At 37.0% G+C, this 19,026-nt stretch overlaps 1 protein-coding gene across 2 annotated transcripts in view; it reads right to left on the minus strand.

The window, feature by feature from the left end:
* Positions 1-16,224, minus strand: part of KCND2 (potassium voltage-gated channel subfamily D member 2) — a 474,780-nt gene extending 458,556 nt beyond the window's left edge. For both annotated transcript variants that reach the window (XM_087860869.1, XM_087860868.1), the window contains exon 1: positions 13,940-16,224. In XM_087860869.1, the coding sequence (XP_087716995.1) occupies positions 13,940-15,054 (1,115 nt within the window). In that variant the 5' untranslated portion in view covers positions 15,055-16,224. The remainder of the gene's footprint in view (positions 1-13,939) is intronic.
* Positions 16,225-19,026: the final 2,802 nt, after the last annotated feature.

A 19,026-nucleotide genomic window follows, 5' to 3' on the forward strand; every position in this document is an offset into this window, starting at 1 on the left:
GATGAGTTTGGGGGTAAGTATACACCCACGAAACCAACACCACCATCAAGACCACAGACATATTCATCACCTCCCAAAGTTTCCTCCTGCTCCCTTACTACTTTTTCTTATGCAAAAAATATGTACTATATTTATTATCTTATATTTAATAATACTCATAATGTAATAATAATCCCTCATGTAGCACCTCTGTAGAAGGTAATGTTCTAAGAACTTTACATATTTGCTTTTAATTTCCATAAAAGCCCTATGAGGCAGGTATTGTTAACCTATTTTACAAATGGGGAATCTTAGGTAAACAGAATTTAAGTAACTTGACCAACATCACTGAGCTGGTATTTAAATCCAGGCCATTTCTAATACATTACCCTCTATACTTAAGACCTTTTTGAGGAAGTCTTCAAAAGGGTTATTGTAGGAAAAGAGATCTAATTTTAAATAACATCTGGTAAGATTTTTACATAGAAAAAATATGAAGAGAAAGGCCTCAAATGTCACAGAGAGTCCTTTAACGGAAGTTCTGTAGGCTAATGGGAAAAAAAATACAAAAAGGTACAATATGAAATATAAAATTGTTCTTCCTCTACTTCTTAAAAGTATTATCATCAATAATTCATTTTGTGTCCTCCCAGAAAAGTAATAGGAGAGAATATGTGTATATCAACTTATGCACATGTATATGATACTAATTTACATATTTATATATTTTGTACTGATGTCTATGTGTTTGTGATTTTTAAAAATGTATCTGAGTATACATTATACATTAACACATATTTTAGTAATATTTAAAATAACAGATATAGAGGGGCGCCTGGGTGGGCTCAGTTGGTTAAGCATCTGCCTTCGGCTCAGGTCAGGATCCCAGGGTCCTAGGATGGGAGCACCCTACATTGGGCTCCCTGCTCAGTGGGGAGCCTGCTTCTCCCTCTACCTGCTGCTCCCCCTGCTTGTGCTCTCTCTCTGTCAAATAAATAAAATCTTTAAATAAATAAATAACTGATATAGATTCAGAAACTGGACACTGTATAATGTGGAGATTTATTCCTCTTTATGAGGAGATGGAAGTAAAAATAATGTGAATAGTCTAAAGTGACTTCTTAATTTATTCAGTTTGGCTTCAAATAGTATATTTCAGAACACATTGCTAAAATTTCCTACTTGTCTGAAAAAACAAAACCCTTTAATTCTGAAATAAAATAACCTTACTTTTCATTTAAGTGATTATGAAGACATTTGGATTCTTCACATGAAAATAATAAAGTTCTCTGTGAAATCAATAGGCACTTTACCTTTTACTACTCTAAAACCACGCCAATCCTGAATAAAAAGTGACTTATTTCCATAAAGAAGAGTTTATAGCCATTTTGTAAATTATATTCTTTTCTTTTTTATAAGAATATTTACTGTTATCTTTTGAGATTTTGTATCAAATTCATGTGATTTTTAAAGCCAAAAGCAAAAATGCTATATTTAAAAAAAAGACAACAGGGGCGCCTGGGTGGCACAGCGGTTAAGCGTCTGCCTTCGGCTCAGGGCGTGATCCCGGCGTGATGGGATCGAGCCCCACATCAGGCTCCTCCTCTATGAGCCTGCTTCTTCCTCTCCCACTCCCCCTGCTTGTGTTCCCTCTCTCGCTGGCTGTCTCTGTCGAATAAATAAATAAAAAAAAATCTTTAAAAAAAAAAAAATAAAAAAAAAATAAAAAAAGACAACAGATCAACACATATAAATTGTAAGTTAACTATGCTTTTCAAAACACTTGCCTTTTATTGCAAACATTAAAAAAATGCATGGTCATCCATGAAGAACTGGAAATAATATTCATTTTAATTTCCATAATTAAGAATTTCCTGAAATGGAGGTAATTTCCTCTTGACATTTATTCATATATCCTGTTTCACAGTAATGTATCTCCTTCTAAATGTCTATGAGGCGTCTTGACATTAGCGCAGGTTTTTCTAACTGCAGTAATATTGTGATGAATTAAATAACAGGAATGGAGAAGATGTGAATAGTTTCTTGGCTGTACATGTTTGTAGAAAATTACACATAACATTTTATAAAATACTAGAAAGTGTCAGAAAACCAACTGAGTATTATTTTCAATCCTCCTTAATTTCATATGAATGAGTAAACCAAAGCTTTGCAAGATATTGTCATGTTTGATGTTTTCATATTATTGGCCTTGAGTTCAAACACAAAGTTGAAGTTAACAAAATATTTCACAATGTGAAAATATAATACAATGTTTACAAGAGTAAATCTTTTCAGATTGAAAGAAAAAGAAAAATCCAACTACAAGTCATGGAGTTAAACATAATGCAAGTTAGGATTGCTATAATTATATTACCTGCTCATTTCAAAAAGTCCAAGGTAAAAACAATGCCAATAAAAAAAAAATTCTTAATTTCTTCATAGTAACTTACATCTAACCTTATGCACTTCCTCTTCCCATTACATCCCACTGACTCATAGAAATCATCTTTTCTGAATTTTTATTTATTAATTTGTGGCTTGCAGAAGTATCAATTTATGCAGCAACTTTGGAAAAATTTGGCTTCATCCCCCAAAGTTAAGCATTCATACCTATGACCAACCAATTTCACTCCAGGTTGTATTCATAAGAAAAACATCTGCACATGCCAACAATTTGCATATCAGCACTCATCAAAAAAAAAAAAAAAAAAAACTAGAACTAACCTGAAAGGCACTAAAGAGAGAGGTGTTGAATAAACTGTGGAATAACCATATAATAGAATATTATATAGTAGCAAAAAATGAATTATAATGTATAGCAACAATATGGATGAACCCTGGTGACATACGCAAGAGCCCAAAAGACTGTGTGCAACATGATAACCTTTCATAAAGTTAACAAAATTTCCCAATTAAAAATATAGTTTTGAGAACGATAAATACAGAACACAGGATGATGGTTATCTCCAACAGAGAAAGATGGTGGGACATAATGGGGAAAAGACGTGCTAATGTTTAGAGGTAGGTTAATACCAATGATATAGCTTTAGTTTGGGGGTAGGCTCTCACCTGTGCATATTATGTTTGCATATCACATCAAAATTTAGTAAACAAAATGATAAAGAGGGCTATGAATGAATTAATGACAGAAGTGTGTCATGAAAAAGGATGATTATTAGTTAAATTCCGTGTATCTGGAGTAAAGCAAAAGCAATGCATCTTGGCTTAGCTCTTCAAGCCTATAGTATCAAAGCCTTAGCTCTTTTACACATATTCTATTGAAATGCAAGGTCCTCTTATAATTTATCAATTAGGCTTCATCTTGAAGATTTCTCCCAAAGTACCAGAAGTATCTGCTTACGCTCTAATTTTTCAGAATATCAACTTTTTTAAAAATTCAAGGGAATTAAAGAAGGAGTTGTTCTCTCTTTAGTAATTCCAGGGATTAAAACAACATATTTTACATGTTTTTCAAAGTGGAAATGTACTACAGAAACAAGCTTGAGATGATCTCCTCAAAACATATTAATTGTTATGGCATTTAATCGAAAAATATTTTAAAATATTAATTCATTTGAACCTTCACATGTCTCTTCACTTAATGAAGAAAACATAACACGATTTTTCTGGGGCAAATTATGAATGCATCTGATATTCTAAAATTTGAATTCTATTTTTCAGACCAAAAGCAAGTCAAACAAACGATCTGACACTGATTTCATGGCCTGCTTTCAACACTGCTGATATTAAAATTAACAAAACCATAACTTTAGATAATTGTCTAAAATTCAGAGTTGAAACTTAAATTTAATAATTAATTCCCTTTAATTTCAAAAAGATTTAACAAGTAGCAGATGACCAAGGGAAGAATCACAAGATGAGACTTATTGTATGAATTCGTTTATCTATATTACTAGTCCATTGTTTTATATATATGTAATTTATTATATAATGGGGGAATATATATATATATACACACATATATATATAACTTTTTATCAAATGGGAGGCTATGAACTAGTTATAACATGTACACTACCTGCTTTTATTGCTCTGCTTTGTTTGTAATATTTTAACGATGAAAATAGGTTATACAATAAAGAAATATGGAGGAAAAAAAGACTTCCAGTGAATTGTGCCCTAAAAAGCATTAGACTTCAAAAGATCCCCCAGAAATCAAACTTACATACTTCCACTAACTAGCTTTGTGATTTTGTTTCCTAGTTTTTTCAAGTATAAACTGAGAAGTTTCCACAAGATGATTTCTAAAGATCCCTGCAAATCAAAATTCCATGATTTTAATACCTTTACACTGAAGCAGAAAACCAAACATTTGTGAGAGTCCATAAGATACATTTTTTTTTCCTGACCTGATAGTGTCCAATGTGCATTACTAGATTGATCTCAGTTAAGAAGAATACAAATACATGTGTTTATTTTTCATTCCCAAACACCACATTTGGTAAGAACTGGAAACATAAGTTCCACAGTATGATCTAAAACAATATGCATAAGGATTTTCTTTTTCCAAAACGTATTAACATGGTATAGGGTTACATAGTTTCAATTTCTGCATCAAGATGAAAAGAAACCAGTTCCCAGTTCAAAATAAAGAAAGGTCAGTAATTATCACAACGTAATTGTCATGATCAATTTCACATGCAAAGGACAGGAAACACTAGGACTTTTTCCTTTGTGATGACCTTCATGAACCCTAGCATATATCATCAGAAATCAAGTCTCTAGACAGAAGTACTGGTTAGGATGCAGAATTATCTGAAGGACAGATGTTCTAATGGAAACAGAATGCCAAAGTGAGATGCCACGCTGACCTCCCTTAGAGTCAGGAACTATTTTCACAAGTTGCTCAGCTGAGAGACACACACACACTTTTTTTTTTTTTTTTTAATGTTGTTGATCCAATTCTTGTTCTTCCAAACCCAAGCGCTCTCCAATTATCCATTCATGTTTATGTTTTACCCTCCAGCATGGTGATTCTTACCAAAGCTATGCCTCTTTACGTATTCATTACATATACACATCTGCTACATGCATGGTTCCAATTTAATTTGGGTTTAAAAATACATATCCTCTGGCATTTTTCAAGACATGTAAACCTTTTTTCTTTCAAACTCAACAGAAACAATCAAACACCTAAAGAAGGATACATGTACCTACTGCAAAGTGAGGGGAAAAAAAAGGAATGAAAATTATTTAAGTAGAATCCAAAGGTATACATGACATTCTTGAGCACGAACATTAGAATTGACAACTGTAAGTCTGCAAATATATATTCAAAATAATAATCCCCAGTCATTTCCCAGATAGCTCCATATCTATTGAGAAACACCTTTGTCTTTTCAGCTAACGTGTGGAATTCATTTTCTCATTTGAACTAGTTTTATTTTTGTCAGTTGGGAATACTTTAATCATACATTCTTATAAAATACTCCATTTTTCTGGAAAATCTCATGAATAACTGGATATAAATTTCAAGTTTAGGTAGGTATAATGAATCTAACAAAGGATGAGGATTTATACACGGTGAAGAAATTAATGTTAAACTGACCATTTAAAAAAATGTTAAATGTTCCAGAGCTTGTGCTCATTTTAATACAAAAATCATATCTTATCTTTACCATGCTCATAATTCTCGAATGTGTCCCCATTATGTCTTGAATAAAACCAGGAGTCTTTACTATGGTCTACAATGTCCCACATCATCTTGTCCCTACTACCTTTCAGATAGCATTTGCTACAAAGCCCCTCCCTCTCTTTGCTTTAGTTACAGTGGCCTTAGGTGGAATACACCAAGCCTCCCCTCACCTTGAAGCCTTCTCTCTCTTCATCTAAAGCTCTTTACCCACATATTCACAGAACTCACTTCATACCTTCAGTTAGCCAACAGCTCCAATATTCCCACTGGAAAGGTCTTGTCTGTCTCCTACCCAAAACAACACACTCTTACTCCGTTTATTTTGTTGGTAGCACCCACCGCTACTTGGAATTACATATTTATGTGGTTTTTCTTTCTGCCTCTGCCACTAGAATACATGGTTCTTAAGGTCAGGAAATTGGCAGTTATGTTTTCTGCTGTGGTCAATGACAGGTAGCAAGTGATCAACAAAAGCCTGTTAAATTGAAATGAACTCTATGAGTCACGTTTTGGTTTGCTGAGAGTATATGCTATGGGTAAAACTGTGGGTTTCCAAAAGCACTGTTATTGTTATTCTTAAAAGTGAAGAAAATGAGGACAACAGAAGAATCAGGCCCACATGAGAGCAAAAAAGACAAGACCTTTCACTTTTAGAACAAAACCTTCCCATTCTATTTGACATTATTTCAACTGTCATCCTACTCTTTCAATGTTATTCTTTCTCATTACTAACTTCTGATAATTCACTCTCTATTCTCCCCACACTTTTTATAATTCAGATCTTCTTTACATAACAGACATGTCAAAATTCCCAAAGCAAAGTGCACGGCACCATGTCAGAATATGTATCTACATGTATGTTTACATTTTGTATACCTGCCTTTTAATCACTTCGAATAGGAACTTCTTTCTGATAGACTACATTTATCTTATGTGTCATTTATAGACAACAGTTCATTCACTATTTTTAAACAATTCCATTTGATGCATAAATGAGTGGGCCTGGATAAAGAAAAAAGTGCCAGCTCTTGTTTACTGGGGGAACTGAGGCTGAAAGACAAGGCAGAACATTTCTGTGCTGATTCAGGCTTGCATTATAAGATAATCCCCATATGTTTCCCAGAGACATCTGCAATTTACCAGCCTTCACCAGGAAGAAAACTGCTTAAGGAAATAGCCATTGACAGCCATTAATTCTAACTTTTGAAGAAAATTAGTTACAGATCAAAGAGTGGAGGAGTCTCATAGCTCTCCCAAATCTGAAAAGGGTAGACTGTAGTACAAAGACAAAATACTCAAATAATAAATTCCAGTTTTTCCTAACACTGAACCTAGTGAAAGATTAGATTAGTAAATTATTGCTGATGTTGAGACGGCACTGCTCCACAGCTAAGGAGCTCTCCTTGCCGTGCAGGTATCACTTCGTACCATGGTCTGCAAAGCTTTAATACGGATTTTTCTACATTTAGGCACTGAACTAGCAGGTAAAAAGTCCCCAAAAGGTATAGACCCATACCTCAAAAGCCTTTTAATCTAGTTAGGAATGCAAGAAGTAAAACCATAACATATATAAATTATCACTTACTAATATCAAGTAAAATCCTAACTATAGAGGATGAAGGAATGGGAAGTCGAGAAGGCTTTGTGGAGAAGATCACAGTTGGGAGTCTGGTTCAAAAAGAAGGAAACTTCAGGGTAACATGCAAATGGATCTACTAAAGCAAGGGACAGTCTCAATGTGCACAGAAATGTAGAGATGGTTTTGCACCCCTGGGTTTCTTTTCAATACCAGACCATATCCCACACTGTCAAATCTAGCTACTACAGCCAATGGGACAGCAATGGTCATAATACAAATACATATACTTATATATATTTAAATATATAAATATATACAAATTACATATATTTAAATATATAAAACTATACAGGATATGTATAAATATACATACTACATATATAAAACTATGTGGTATATACTATATATATGTGTGTGTGTATGTGTGTGTGTATATATATATATATATATATATATATATATATATATATATAGCGCTCAGAAAACAGTACAAGACATACGAAGACTTGGGGGGGAAAAAGTAAAATCATCATTACAGCTCTGAAGGATAAATAATATTTCCTTTTTGGTGAATATTCTTTCCACCATTCCTGTTCTTTCAATGAAAGAGAAGTTAAACTGTATCATTTTAACAACGCATAGGCCAACTCTTTTAGGTAATTCAAGGAAAATGATTGATTTATTTTCTTCTTCATCAGGCCAGGTAAAATACTTACCACCATATAGTTTGCTTCCAAATGGCCTAACAGTTCACTGAATAAGAACACATGCTTTTATTATGTCAGTTGGGCACCATCAGGCTAAACCCCAGTACTGTGTCAGTAAATGCAGAGCTAGCAGTGATACGAGAAATGTGGTGTGAGTCACAAAGAGCAGAACTAGAAGAGAAATGCATTATGTTAGTAAAATAAAGAAGAGAATGTATTCCTTTTCTTATCTCTGTAGTATCAGCAGTAGTCCCCAGTTAGTTATTATTATATATTCCTAGATAATGTGTTAAGGTCTTCAGAAAAAAAAATGAGTAAAACATGAAACAAAAAAATGCTGCTGCTGTTTAATTATGTCACTATGAGTAAGCCCCCCAAAAGTCTTGCATGTGTAAAATGATGGATTTTAAATAAATAACAGTCAATTTTCTTTCCACCAGGAATTCAGAAATTAGGTAATAAGAAATATGAAGTTCATTAACTTATTGTCAAAGATGAATATAGTTGGGAGGAAAGTTTACACAAATATAACATACATGGCATCAGAATTAAATGAAGTAACTATACAAATAAGTATAAGTAAGTAAATAGTCTAAAGGGAAATCTTGAAAAGAAAAAAATACATATATATATATATATATATATATATATATATACACACACATCTATATATATACACATATATATCATAACAGACCCACTGAAAATTAGAAAACAGCCCTACTCTAGTGTGCTGTGCTGACAGAACACAAATTATCTCTTCCTGACATACCTCTTCTTGGCAACCAAGTAAATACTTGTAAAAATTAAAAAAAAAAAAAGGAAAATGCTAGGTAAATACAGACTTTTAAAAAATACGTACGTATGTCATGTCATATACTACTTATATTCAAATGATGACTAAAACAAAATAAAGACAGTTAAGGTTTGGTTAACAGTTATGCATATCACATTTCTTTACATTTCAATAAAAGTTCATTTTCAACTCCCAACAATTAACATGCTCTATGAAGAATTTTATAAAAATATGCATCATAGTCTGCGGGGAGCCTAGGTAGTTTGATCAGTTAAGCATCTGACTCTTGATTTCCGCTCAGGTCGTGATCTCAGGGTTGTGAGATCCAGCCCCTAGTCAGGCTCTGCACTGAGCATGGAGCCTGCCTGAGATTTTTGGTTCCCTCTCCTCTGCCCCTCCCTGCCCCCTTGTATGGCGTGCATTCTTAAAAAAATAATAATGATATACACACACTATGACATAGTATGCAAAAATAAAAATGGCTGTTACCTATAGTATGATTCCTCATCTGAAAGATACATTTGGAACTTCCCATCTTATAAAGATGTATTTGATTAACATGCTAGCAATATTTATGTGCAGATGCTGATGCAGGGGAAAGTAATTCTACCCATTTTGAGTGATAACTGGGTAAACCAAAAGTTTCTATGTAAATGATTTTGCAAGATTACTCCCAACATTCCCCGAAGCTATGTAGTCAGAATAGTGATTGATAGCATGAAAACATTTAAGAGTTCATTCTTCTTTTTAATAGTATATATTTAACAACATGTGTGTTATGTAACATATATATTATATATTAAAATATATATAGCAAGCAACATATTTAATATATTTATGTTGCATATGAGATAGATAGCATATTTGTATATACATAAAATAAAACATATGTGACATATATGCGACATATTTTTATATATAATCCCTCTCCAATCATGGCACTCTAAAAAGAGGACACACTGATACTGACACATTGTTAGGAAAACTGAAATGGAAAACTATTCTGTGTTTTTGTTTCTTAAAATAGCAATTTATCAAACCTATAAAAATTGAAATATCACAGAGCTAGTTTTTCAGAATCTTATAAATGGACAATTACACTGAGTTTTCTGAGAGCACAGATGTTATTCTATTTGTTTTAGCACACTACAGATGAACTTTTTTCCTAGATTTGTTTAGAAATCAGAATATAATTTATGTAGTTAAAATCATAAAGTTGCATTTTATTTTATTATTTTTTTTAAAGATTTTATTTATTTATTAGACAGAGAGAGAGAGAGAGAGCACAGCAGGGGGAGCAGCAGGCAGAGGGAGAGAGAGAAGCAGGCTTTCCACTGAGTGGGGAGCCCGATGCAGGGCTGGATCCCAGGACCCTGAGATCATGACCTGAGCCGAAGTCAGAGGCTTAACCGACTGAGCCACCCAGGTGCCCCATAAAGATGCATTTTAAACATAAACTTTTCAGAAATGCCACATAGTAGCTTTCTTTCCCATTCTGAAAACTTTGATAAAAAAACAACTCTGTTTTAAAATTAATGAAGTGGTGGACCACAGAAATTGTACTTCTTAAGTTCTTAAGTTTTATGTTATGAGTAATACAACCTCTGTTTTTAAAACAAGGGTCTAAATGGTTAGTAATTGTGACCAAAAATGCACATGTTGCCTAGCATACAAGTTCCACAAATCATTTAACGTGCCACCTGGTACTGCTTCTAACTCACAAGTCATGAACCTGAGGTACAATGGTAAACGTTAAATATTTTTTACAAAATCATTTTTGATTATTGATAAACATTTGAAAACTTCCTAAATTTGGTACCATTTGAGTACTACCACCTGAATGAAATATAACAACTGGATGCTATGTGCCAAAGGTCATTAGGACAAAAGAGGAATTACAGGTTCTCTTCCTCCCAAGGCTGTTAAAGGAAGCAATTAAGAGTTTACATTATGGAAAGGAGGGAGGTGGGGGAGTAAAAGGGTACCAAAGGCCAGTGAAGGTCAATAAATATGCAGAGAAAGACAAAATGAAATGGAAGAACAGATATATATGGCTACTCAATCTAATCACCATTCTAAAAAATCTTTCACTGATTTTTTAAAAATTGTGCTTTTAATGTTTTTCTTACTTTAATAGGAAATGGGTAGACTTTTAAATTATACTTCAAAGCATTGATTTTACTGGCAAATTAAATAATTAGTTATATAACAAGCATGGTTAAGTTATAGTATAGTGATATGTTTGAGATTTCAGGGAGCACAAAAATGATTAGATGAATACACAATAGTTCTAGATAGACCCGCTCATTTCTTTAGACCAAAACCCAACTGAACATTGTTTAAAAAGAACTGAGAGGTAGAAAATTCTGCCAGTCCTGAATTACAAAGCTCTTGTCTTTTCTTCTCATGTAGACAATGTTTATATGAGCTAGATCTTTGATAACCACTATTTAGGATTTCATTTTCACTTCTATTGTCATTCATTGATGAATATTAGCTCTATTAAAAATAACAGCCAAGTAAAAAGGGCTCAGAAAGTGTAATGGGAAATTCTTGGTCATCTAGCAGACACAGCCTGATATTAACTCAAACTACTGCATACTTTCCAGAAAGTTTATAGCTGACACTCCAGCTTGTAGGCATAAAACCACAGTGAAAAAATAAATTCAGGCAATGGCTTTTGTTGAATATTTTCTGTTCTTAAATAAAGCTGTTGAGTCACAATGCAACCAAAGACACCAAAAAGGCAGGATTTTTAAAACAAAAATCTATTTCCCTAGGAAAATAAAATATATTGTAACTATATTTTGATGAGGAACTGAAGATGCCTTTCTAAGAAACTTCGCTATATTATAAAGCAAATACTTCCTTAAATGTTCATAGGCATTTTTCAATAAATGGATTGTATTTTGATTGCATCAACATTTCTACATCTTAAAAGTATGATTGCTTTTAATCATTAATTAGCTTAATTTCCTGAAAATTAAAATTTTCAACTTCAGTGAAACTTAAGTCTTAAAAGTAACTCCCAAGTTTTGAGAAAGTGTATACACTTAATTCTTCTAATCTACTTACATACAGAACATGCGAACTAAATCCGTTTTATAGATTTGACCTGGAAATTATGATTCACTTTTTTATCATTTCAAAAAGTAGATGCTTATAAGTATTTTATTTATACAGTAAAAAAATTATTAATAGCTAACACTTCCTCTTTTTCTTCCTGAAAGCAAAAAACAATTAAAAAAAAAAAAGTCATTTCAGGAAACAAATCTTAAAATAATCATAAGTTCTCATGTCTAGAATAGAACTTCTAGCCAGATGAAATTAGTATCTCATCAACATTCATTATAATAATACCAATATTCATATACGTAGTATATGGTATTAAATGATTAATTTAATAAAATTTAATTTAAATGATTCACTGATACTTCATGAAAAACACTACCACAGACACCAAATTTTAAAGTATATTTCCTTTAAACGTTTCTTTCATTCCTCTTAAAACAGAGTTCTCTTTTTATTCATATATATTTCTGATTTGAAATCCTGATAGTGATTTGCACTACCCAATCGTCCCTAACAAAGATTTCAAATGACAAAAGGACAAGACAACCCAAAGCCACACACATATATAAAATTCTCTTTGATAAGAACTAAGCACCTATATTACACCTTCAAAATTTGTCACAAAACTACCAACAGGATAAAAAGGACATACAAGCAGTAGGATACGAATTTTCACTAATTCTTCTTCTTCTTCTTTTTTTTTTTTTTTTTAATGCACCAGGTCTTAAAAAAATACGCGGGACTGAATCAAAATCACAAGTAGTGTACTTTAGTTCAGCATAATTAACTTAGCAAAAATTCTTCACATATGAAATATTCCATTAGTTGGCCATACGACAATATGAGAATTTCTGTTCAACACAATATGGCTAATACAACTAAGTTAACTTTAACCACATTGTCATTTAAAGAAGACAATTAAAGTAACCAGAAACAAAACTTTAAGAAGCAGCCTTGGGAATAACTTTTTCCTACAGCCATTACCAAACCATTATTGAACTGATTATGCAAGAAAAGCAGCATAAAGCTGATGAAAGGGCACTAACATCACTACTTGGCTTACCTAAGAACTCATAAAAGTAAAAAGCTGTAACCATTTTATTAGATCCTATAATATATAAATTGAGTTACTTTTCTGCAGTTTGATTAACACTAATCATTTCATACTTTCCCTTTTTTCTATCATCTTAAAAAAATCTTAATTCTAGCTTCATATTTATTTTTTGGAAAAAACATTCATTTGGGATATGTCCCTTCGGTTGCAAAACACCATTACCCCCAAATAGAAGAACACACAGAAGAATTCTAGAAGGAAATTAGAATGCACAAAATTCTATAATATAATTGGCCCCCCCGGTGACCATCAGTCTCACCAGATACCGCTCTATCTTCTATATGTATTTAATAGTCACAGGCCCATTGCCTGATGGGATCTGTAGTTTCTAAAAAAAAACTGTGTGAGTGATAGTCACTGACTTTTTTTTTGAAACTGTGAACCTATAGTCTTAAATATGTTGCAAATATCATTCTACTTCATTTTGTAGAGTTGATCAGTTTCAGCCCTGATATTCTAAAACTGTATATCCTATCAGCCAAAATGAAAATGCATATATAGGAATATGTACATATATATTATAAAATCCTTGGATAATGGTATCTATAATCCGTGTTTTATAATGTTGTAAAATAAGAATTACGGTTCTTAGTGGAAAAATGAATGCCAAAAGTATCTATCTATATGAAAATAATACTTCAAATATACATGAAAATTTTTTATGTGAATACACTGGAACACTTTCTAAGCATCTCAATATATATTATGCATATTCATACCTTTATTTGGGCACCAATTTTGTGTTTTTCATTATCATATCTTTATGTATTGATATATATAGTATTATCTTTCCCATAGTCAGGAATTCTAAAATTTCTTTGTGTATTTATCACTTTCAGGCACCAATAGTCAACACTTACCAGCAAATCCCCTAAGTACTTCAATTGCCATATCATACCCATTTCACAGAGTTACTCAAAACCATTTAGATAATGCTTTCCTAAACCCATTTAGTAGTGAATTATATAACCTTATTGGGTCCACAATCACCTCACATCCATTCAACCTCCATCCCATTTCCCTTGATGGCACCTACCCTAGTGTAGTCATGGTGACGATCGTATACCAGAAGGCAGCAGGGATGCTGGTGAACTTGCTGGCTGAAGACCCCTTCTCTGCGTAGAACATGACTGTAGCAAAAATGATGATAGCCATGGTGAGCGAGAAGAGCAAGAAGCCCAATTCTGAGGCACAACTCTTCAGTGTGTACCCCAGGATGCGCAGGCCTTGAGAGTGGCGGGAAAACTTAAAGATCCGGAAGACCCGGAAGACTCGGAGCGTGACAAAGGCTCCGCTGACATCCTCATTGTCTGTCATCACCAGCCCAATGTAATAAGGCAGGATGGCCACCACGTCGATGATACTCATGACACTACGCACAAAACGGTAACGACTAGGTGCCGCAGCCAGGCGAAGCAAGTACTCAACTGTGAAGATCATGACGCAGGCTGTATCCAAGCAAAAGAAGGCCACTGCATACCGCTCCCCACAAGGCAGTTCTTTAATGTGCCCTGGGCTAGACCCGCATGGCACTGTTTCTACCACATTCGCGATGACTGAGACAGCAATGAAGAAACCTGTAACATAGTAGAACACCAGGGCCATTGTGCTGGTGTGCGGGTTCTCAAATGCCCGCCAGACCCTCTGCCGAGCAGTCATAGTGGGCAGCGTGCTCTCTCCGGTGTTGTCAGTATCCGCGTCGTCCTGCAGACGCTCCGCGTTCTCTCGCCTGCGGTCCTTGTACTCCTCATAACAGCAGTCGCCAATAATCTCTGGGATGAGGCCAAAGAAGGCCAATTCTTCATCATAAGCAGAGATGCACTCATGGCGAGGATAGTGGAGCTTCCCGGTGCGGTAGAAATTCAAAATATGGCGGAAGATGTCTGGGTCACGGTCAAAAAAATACTGCTGAGTTTCCGGATGGTAGAAAAAGTCCCTCTCAGAACTGCCCAGCAGAGTGTCTGGATAGCGTTCCAGGGTGTCCTGCCATGTCTGGAAACGTGTGCCACTCACATTGAGCACAATCAGAGCATCTTGAGTCCTTTTTCTCTCCTGCCTTGGGGGAGCTGGCATGGGCCCCGAGGCCACAGGCATCCACCCAATGGCTGCTGCCCTGGCAAAGGGCAGCCACGCTGCTACACCCGCCGCCATGGTTCCTTGAAGTAGAGGCAAGGAGGGTAATCGGGCCTCTACAATGGGGCAAAGTAGCCACAATCACTCACTTCCTCCCGTCAAACAAAATACCACTGAGAAACGTGGTCCGGAAGTATCACTCCTATTCCAAGGTAGGGCTCCTAGTGAACTCACAGTTCTCAGAAGGGCAAGTTTCCCTCAAACACAGGAATTTGTAGTAGTAAGAAAAAAAAATTACAATGTCCTAACAATCACGCCCAGCAGAACCTAACCAAACCTCTTCCAGCAGTTGAACCAAGCCACTCCTGGCACAAAGAAGTACACAGGTGCTTCTAAATGCAGCAATTTCTTCAAACAGGTGTCTGATTTCTCCCCTGACACAGTCTGGATAATGTAGGGTCAGTATGCGTCGTGTAGGATAGAGAAAACGAAGGGCAGTCACTCAGTGGTATTCTTTTGATTAATCAGAGAACCCTTCCACCTTCCCTTTTAGCTCTTCGAAACCTTCCCTTTCCAAGTGGCCCTTCCCGCCAAAGGAGTCTCAAAAAGGCGACCTGTTGTAGCTTCGGAGATGCGGTCACAGCAGCTGCCCCATGTCTCTTTGGGAGTCCGGTCGCCGCCTCTACTCCTTGGGCCGTATTTGCAGAGATGGAGGTGCTGTGCGGTGGGCACGGTGGGGGGCGTTAATACAGATCCTCCTCCCCCACGTCTCCAAGCACCCCTTGTGTCTGCCAAAAGCGTTTGCCCAATCGCCCCTTCACTCTCTTTTCAAGTTCAGCTCAGGTGCAGTGTGACAGTTACAGAACCCGGGAGCTGGCAGCCGCCGCCGCCGCGGCGGCAGCAGCAGCATCTGCCTCCGCGCAGAACGCGCCTCGCTCGCGGTACATACCTGGCAAAGTGCGCGCCGGGGCTGAGTTGCATAGAGACTTTCTCCTCGCCGTGCACCCGGAAAGGGAAAAGCAGAGAAAGCAGCTCCCGAGCAGCCGAATCCGATGCGCCCAGAGAGCATAAATAAAGCTCAAGCGAGCTCTTCTTCCCCTTCCCCCATCCCTCTGTGCCTCCCTCCTCCTTTTCACCTTCCAAAAGCCAGGCGCAGGCGAGCCGAGCAGCAGCAACAAGTTCAAAAGGTGCGGGGGAGGCGAGAACGGAGGGGACTCGCTCCTGCCAACTTACTGCGCCGCCGCTGTCGCCGGGGCCCGAGCCGGGCGGTGCGGGGCTGCGGGGCTGCGGGGCTGCGGGGCGGCCGGGCGGGCGGCGGCGGCGTTGCGGCGGGGCCGGGGCCGGGGCCGGGGCCGGGGCCGGCACGGGCAAACGCCGGAGCTTAGAGGCAGGAGGCGCTCGGCAGCGCGGGGGCGCGGGAGGGCGGCTGGCTGCTTCCCCGCCAGTGGGTGGTCCTGCATCTCCCCCGGCTCCCCGCGCCGCTCTGCTCGTGCGATCAATAAATAAGGAGAAAATAAATAAATAACCACGCGCACGCCCCGCCACGCAGGTTATGAAAGGCGTCTCCTGCCTTTCCCTCGGCTTGACCTTTCTCCGCCCCCGCCCCCTCGGGCTCCTCTCGCTCCACCCCAGCCACCCACCAGCCCCGGCGCAAAATGTCACCGAGGGAGAGCATCCAGGTGGATCTGCCGGGGAGGAGAGCAGCCTGGATGAACAAAGAGAAGCTTCACGCGCTTGGCTGCGGTGGTTTGGTGGAGGAGAGGAGGAAGGGGACCGGTGCCTTGCTTCTGCCTCCCTGGGACCCGGTTCAAGGCGAGCGTGGGAAAAAAAGGGAAAAAGAGAGAGAGAAGCTGGGAAGGAGGGTGAGCGGAGCGGAACGCGCAGGAATTGGTTGTCTTCTGGGGGCTACTGGGTAGCAAGACCTGCAGAGCCCCGCGGCAGAATTTTTAGTGCTTTTCCCTCTTTTTCTTTCTCTTTTTATTTGTTCAAACCAGATGTGAACGTTGCAGGAACTAATATGTCATCTATCCAACTTGCCGAAAAGTCAAACAGTCCCCTCGGTCTAGGTCTTGCCACAACTCCGTTTCTCGTCCTTTGAGAATGACAGGAAGGATTTAGAACCCTTTTCTAAATGTCAGCGTCAAGGGGCGTGAGTCTCTGCGAGTGTGCGTCCCCTTCCTTCTCTCTGAGCATCTCTGCGCATCTCTAAAATAGTTAAAGTAGTTAAAGGTGTCCGTGTGAGGGGTAAGTGATGGGGTGAGAGACTAAGAAATTGTGGCCAACCGTTTTGTTTTTTGTGTACCCCGCCCCCCCGACCCCCGCGTCATTAGGAATCTTCCTTAAAACCAAACATATACCACTTATAACCACTAGATGGCGTGCATGGAGAGAAGTTAAATTTACACCTAAGGTTTGGATGCTTTGGAAAGGTGAAGGATCAAAATGAACTGACCCCAAAGAAGATCAGACCACATAAACATCCTCAATCCCCCACTCTCTATCCACCTTTTTAGTATTTATGTGAGATACACTACTCAGGCTTGAGTCTGCATTTCCATGGCCATGGGAGATGAGGAGAGTTTCCTATTGAAATGCCTTTGAAAATTAAATTCCAATTACTGAATAATAGTGATAATAAAGGTGTTTAAAAATAGTGAGTCTTCATCTATATTGATTAAGGGGGGGAAGTCTAGTTTTTATCTAAAAGTTACCTTTTCAAGGCTTACTTTGTTCTTAGTTTGAAAAGTAAGTAGCCTGTGATGTATAGTCTTGAATTGACTTTAAAGCCCTAGAGATCTTAGGCAGGATGTGTTAACCTTAAAAATCTGAAATGGAATACCTCAAGAAAAGGATACTAACAAGAAATAGAGTATACAGAAACTCACCAGAGAAGGAGAAAAACAAACTTTCTAATGTGCAGGATTTTTTGTAGAAATGGAAAGATATTTTTTTTTTACTTGTTTACTGGTGTAGAGGTTTAGGGAATCCCATGTTAGTAGTTAATGAAGTCAGAGCTAATGCACCATGAAAGTTTGGAAACACAGAACCAAAAACACCTGCTGTTTATCTGTTGCGATGAGTTGCAGTGAAAGATGCTTAACAAATCTATTTAGCTTGCATACACGAAAAAAATGTTAACTGAAAAATAAAGAGGGGACTATTTAACTATTACTGCAAGAAAATTAACCCCTCCCTAATTCAGAAAATAAGGTGTCAGCCTGATATTCTCTCCAGAGAATGGAGAGCCCTGAATATTCAATAGATGCCAAACTGGCATGACCTCCCATAAAGACTGGGCAGGTGACCTAAATAGATCCTTTAAAACTTCCCTGCAGGAAACGGAACACTTACAAATATAAACATAGATGTTTAACTCTACAAAAACCCTTAAATAAGCAAGAATAGAAAATCCACAATTTTTTAAGAGGACTTTGAGATCTGTTCTCCCCCACTCTCCACAAGCTTCTTGATACAACAGAAAGAATGTGGGCTTAGAAGCTAAACCCATCTAGATTCAGATTCTAGCCCAAGAATTACTCATAGGCTTTGTTTCATCTGGCAAATTACTTAACTTTTGTTTAGAAGTTGGAGATAATAAAAGTTAACTTTTTAAGCCTATTGTGAGGATTAAACAGGATAATACTTCTGAACACCAAGGTAGAACTTGATACAACCTAAATGGTACTCAATATCAATTCCTTTTTACTTTAATGCCTAATGGAAATGCAAATTATTTTATCCACCCTGTATTTGAAATTCCCACAGGTTTACTCTTACACCTGAGTTCAAAATTTCCCTCGTTGTGATATACCAGTGACTCTGATATTTCACCTATTCATTCATGCATTGAAATGCTGTATGCAGAGTATGTATCCAAATCCAGCAGAACATTCTCACTCTGTTTCTCTTGCCCAGGGATTCCTGTTCTTCGTTCTTGTATTCTCATTTTATATACTCTGCTTGGCTGATGGAAAATAAACTTAGCAAGATCAAAACTGAATTCATCACTTCTCTTCCTCATCTACTCAGTTTTCTCTCCTAATGAATAAA

The sequence above is a fragment of the Ursus americanus genome, chromosome 3, assembly GCF_024610735.1.
Source record: "Ursus americanus isolate L20-20 chromosome 3, mUrsAme1.1.p, whole genome shotgun sequence".
Classification (NCBI taxonomy): Eukaryota; Metazoa; Chordata; class Mammalia; order Carnivora; family Ursidae; genus Ursus; species Ursus americanus.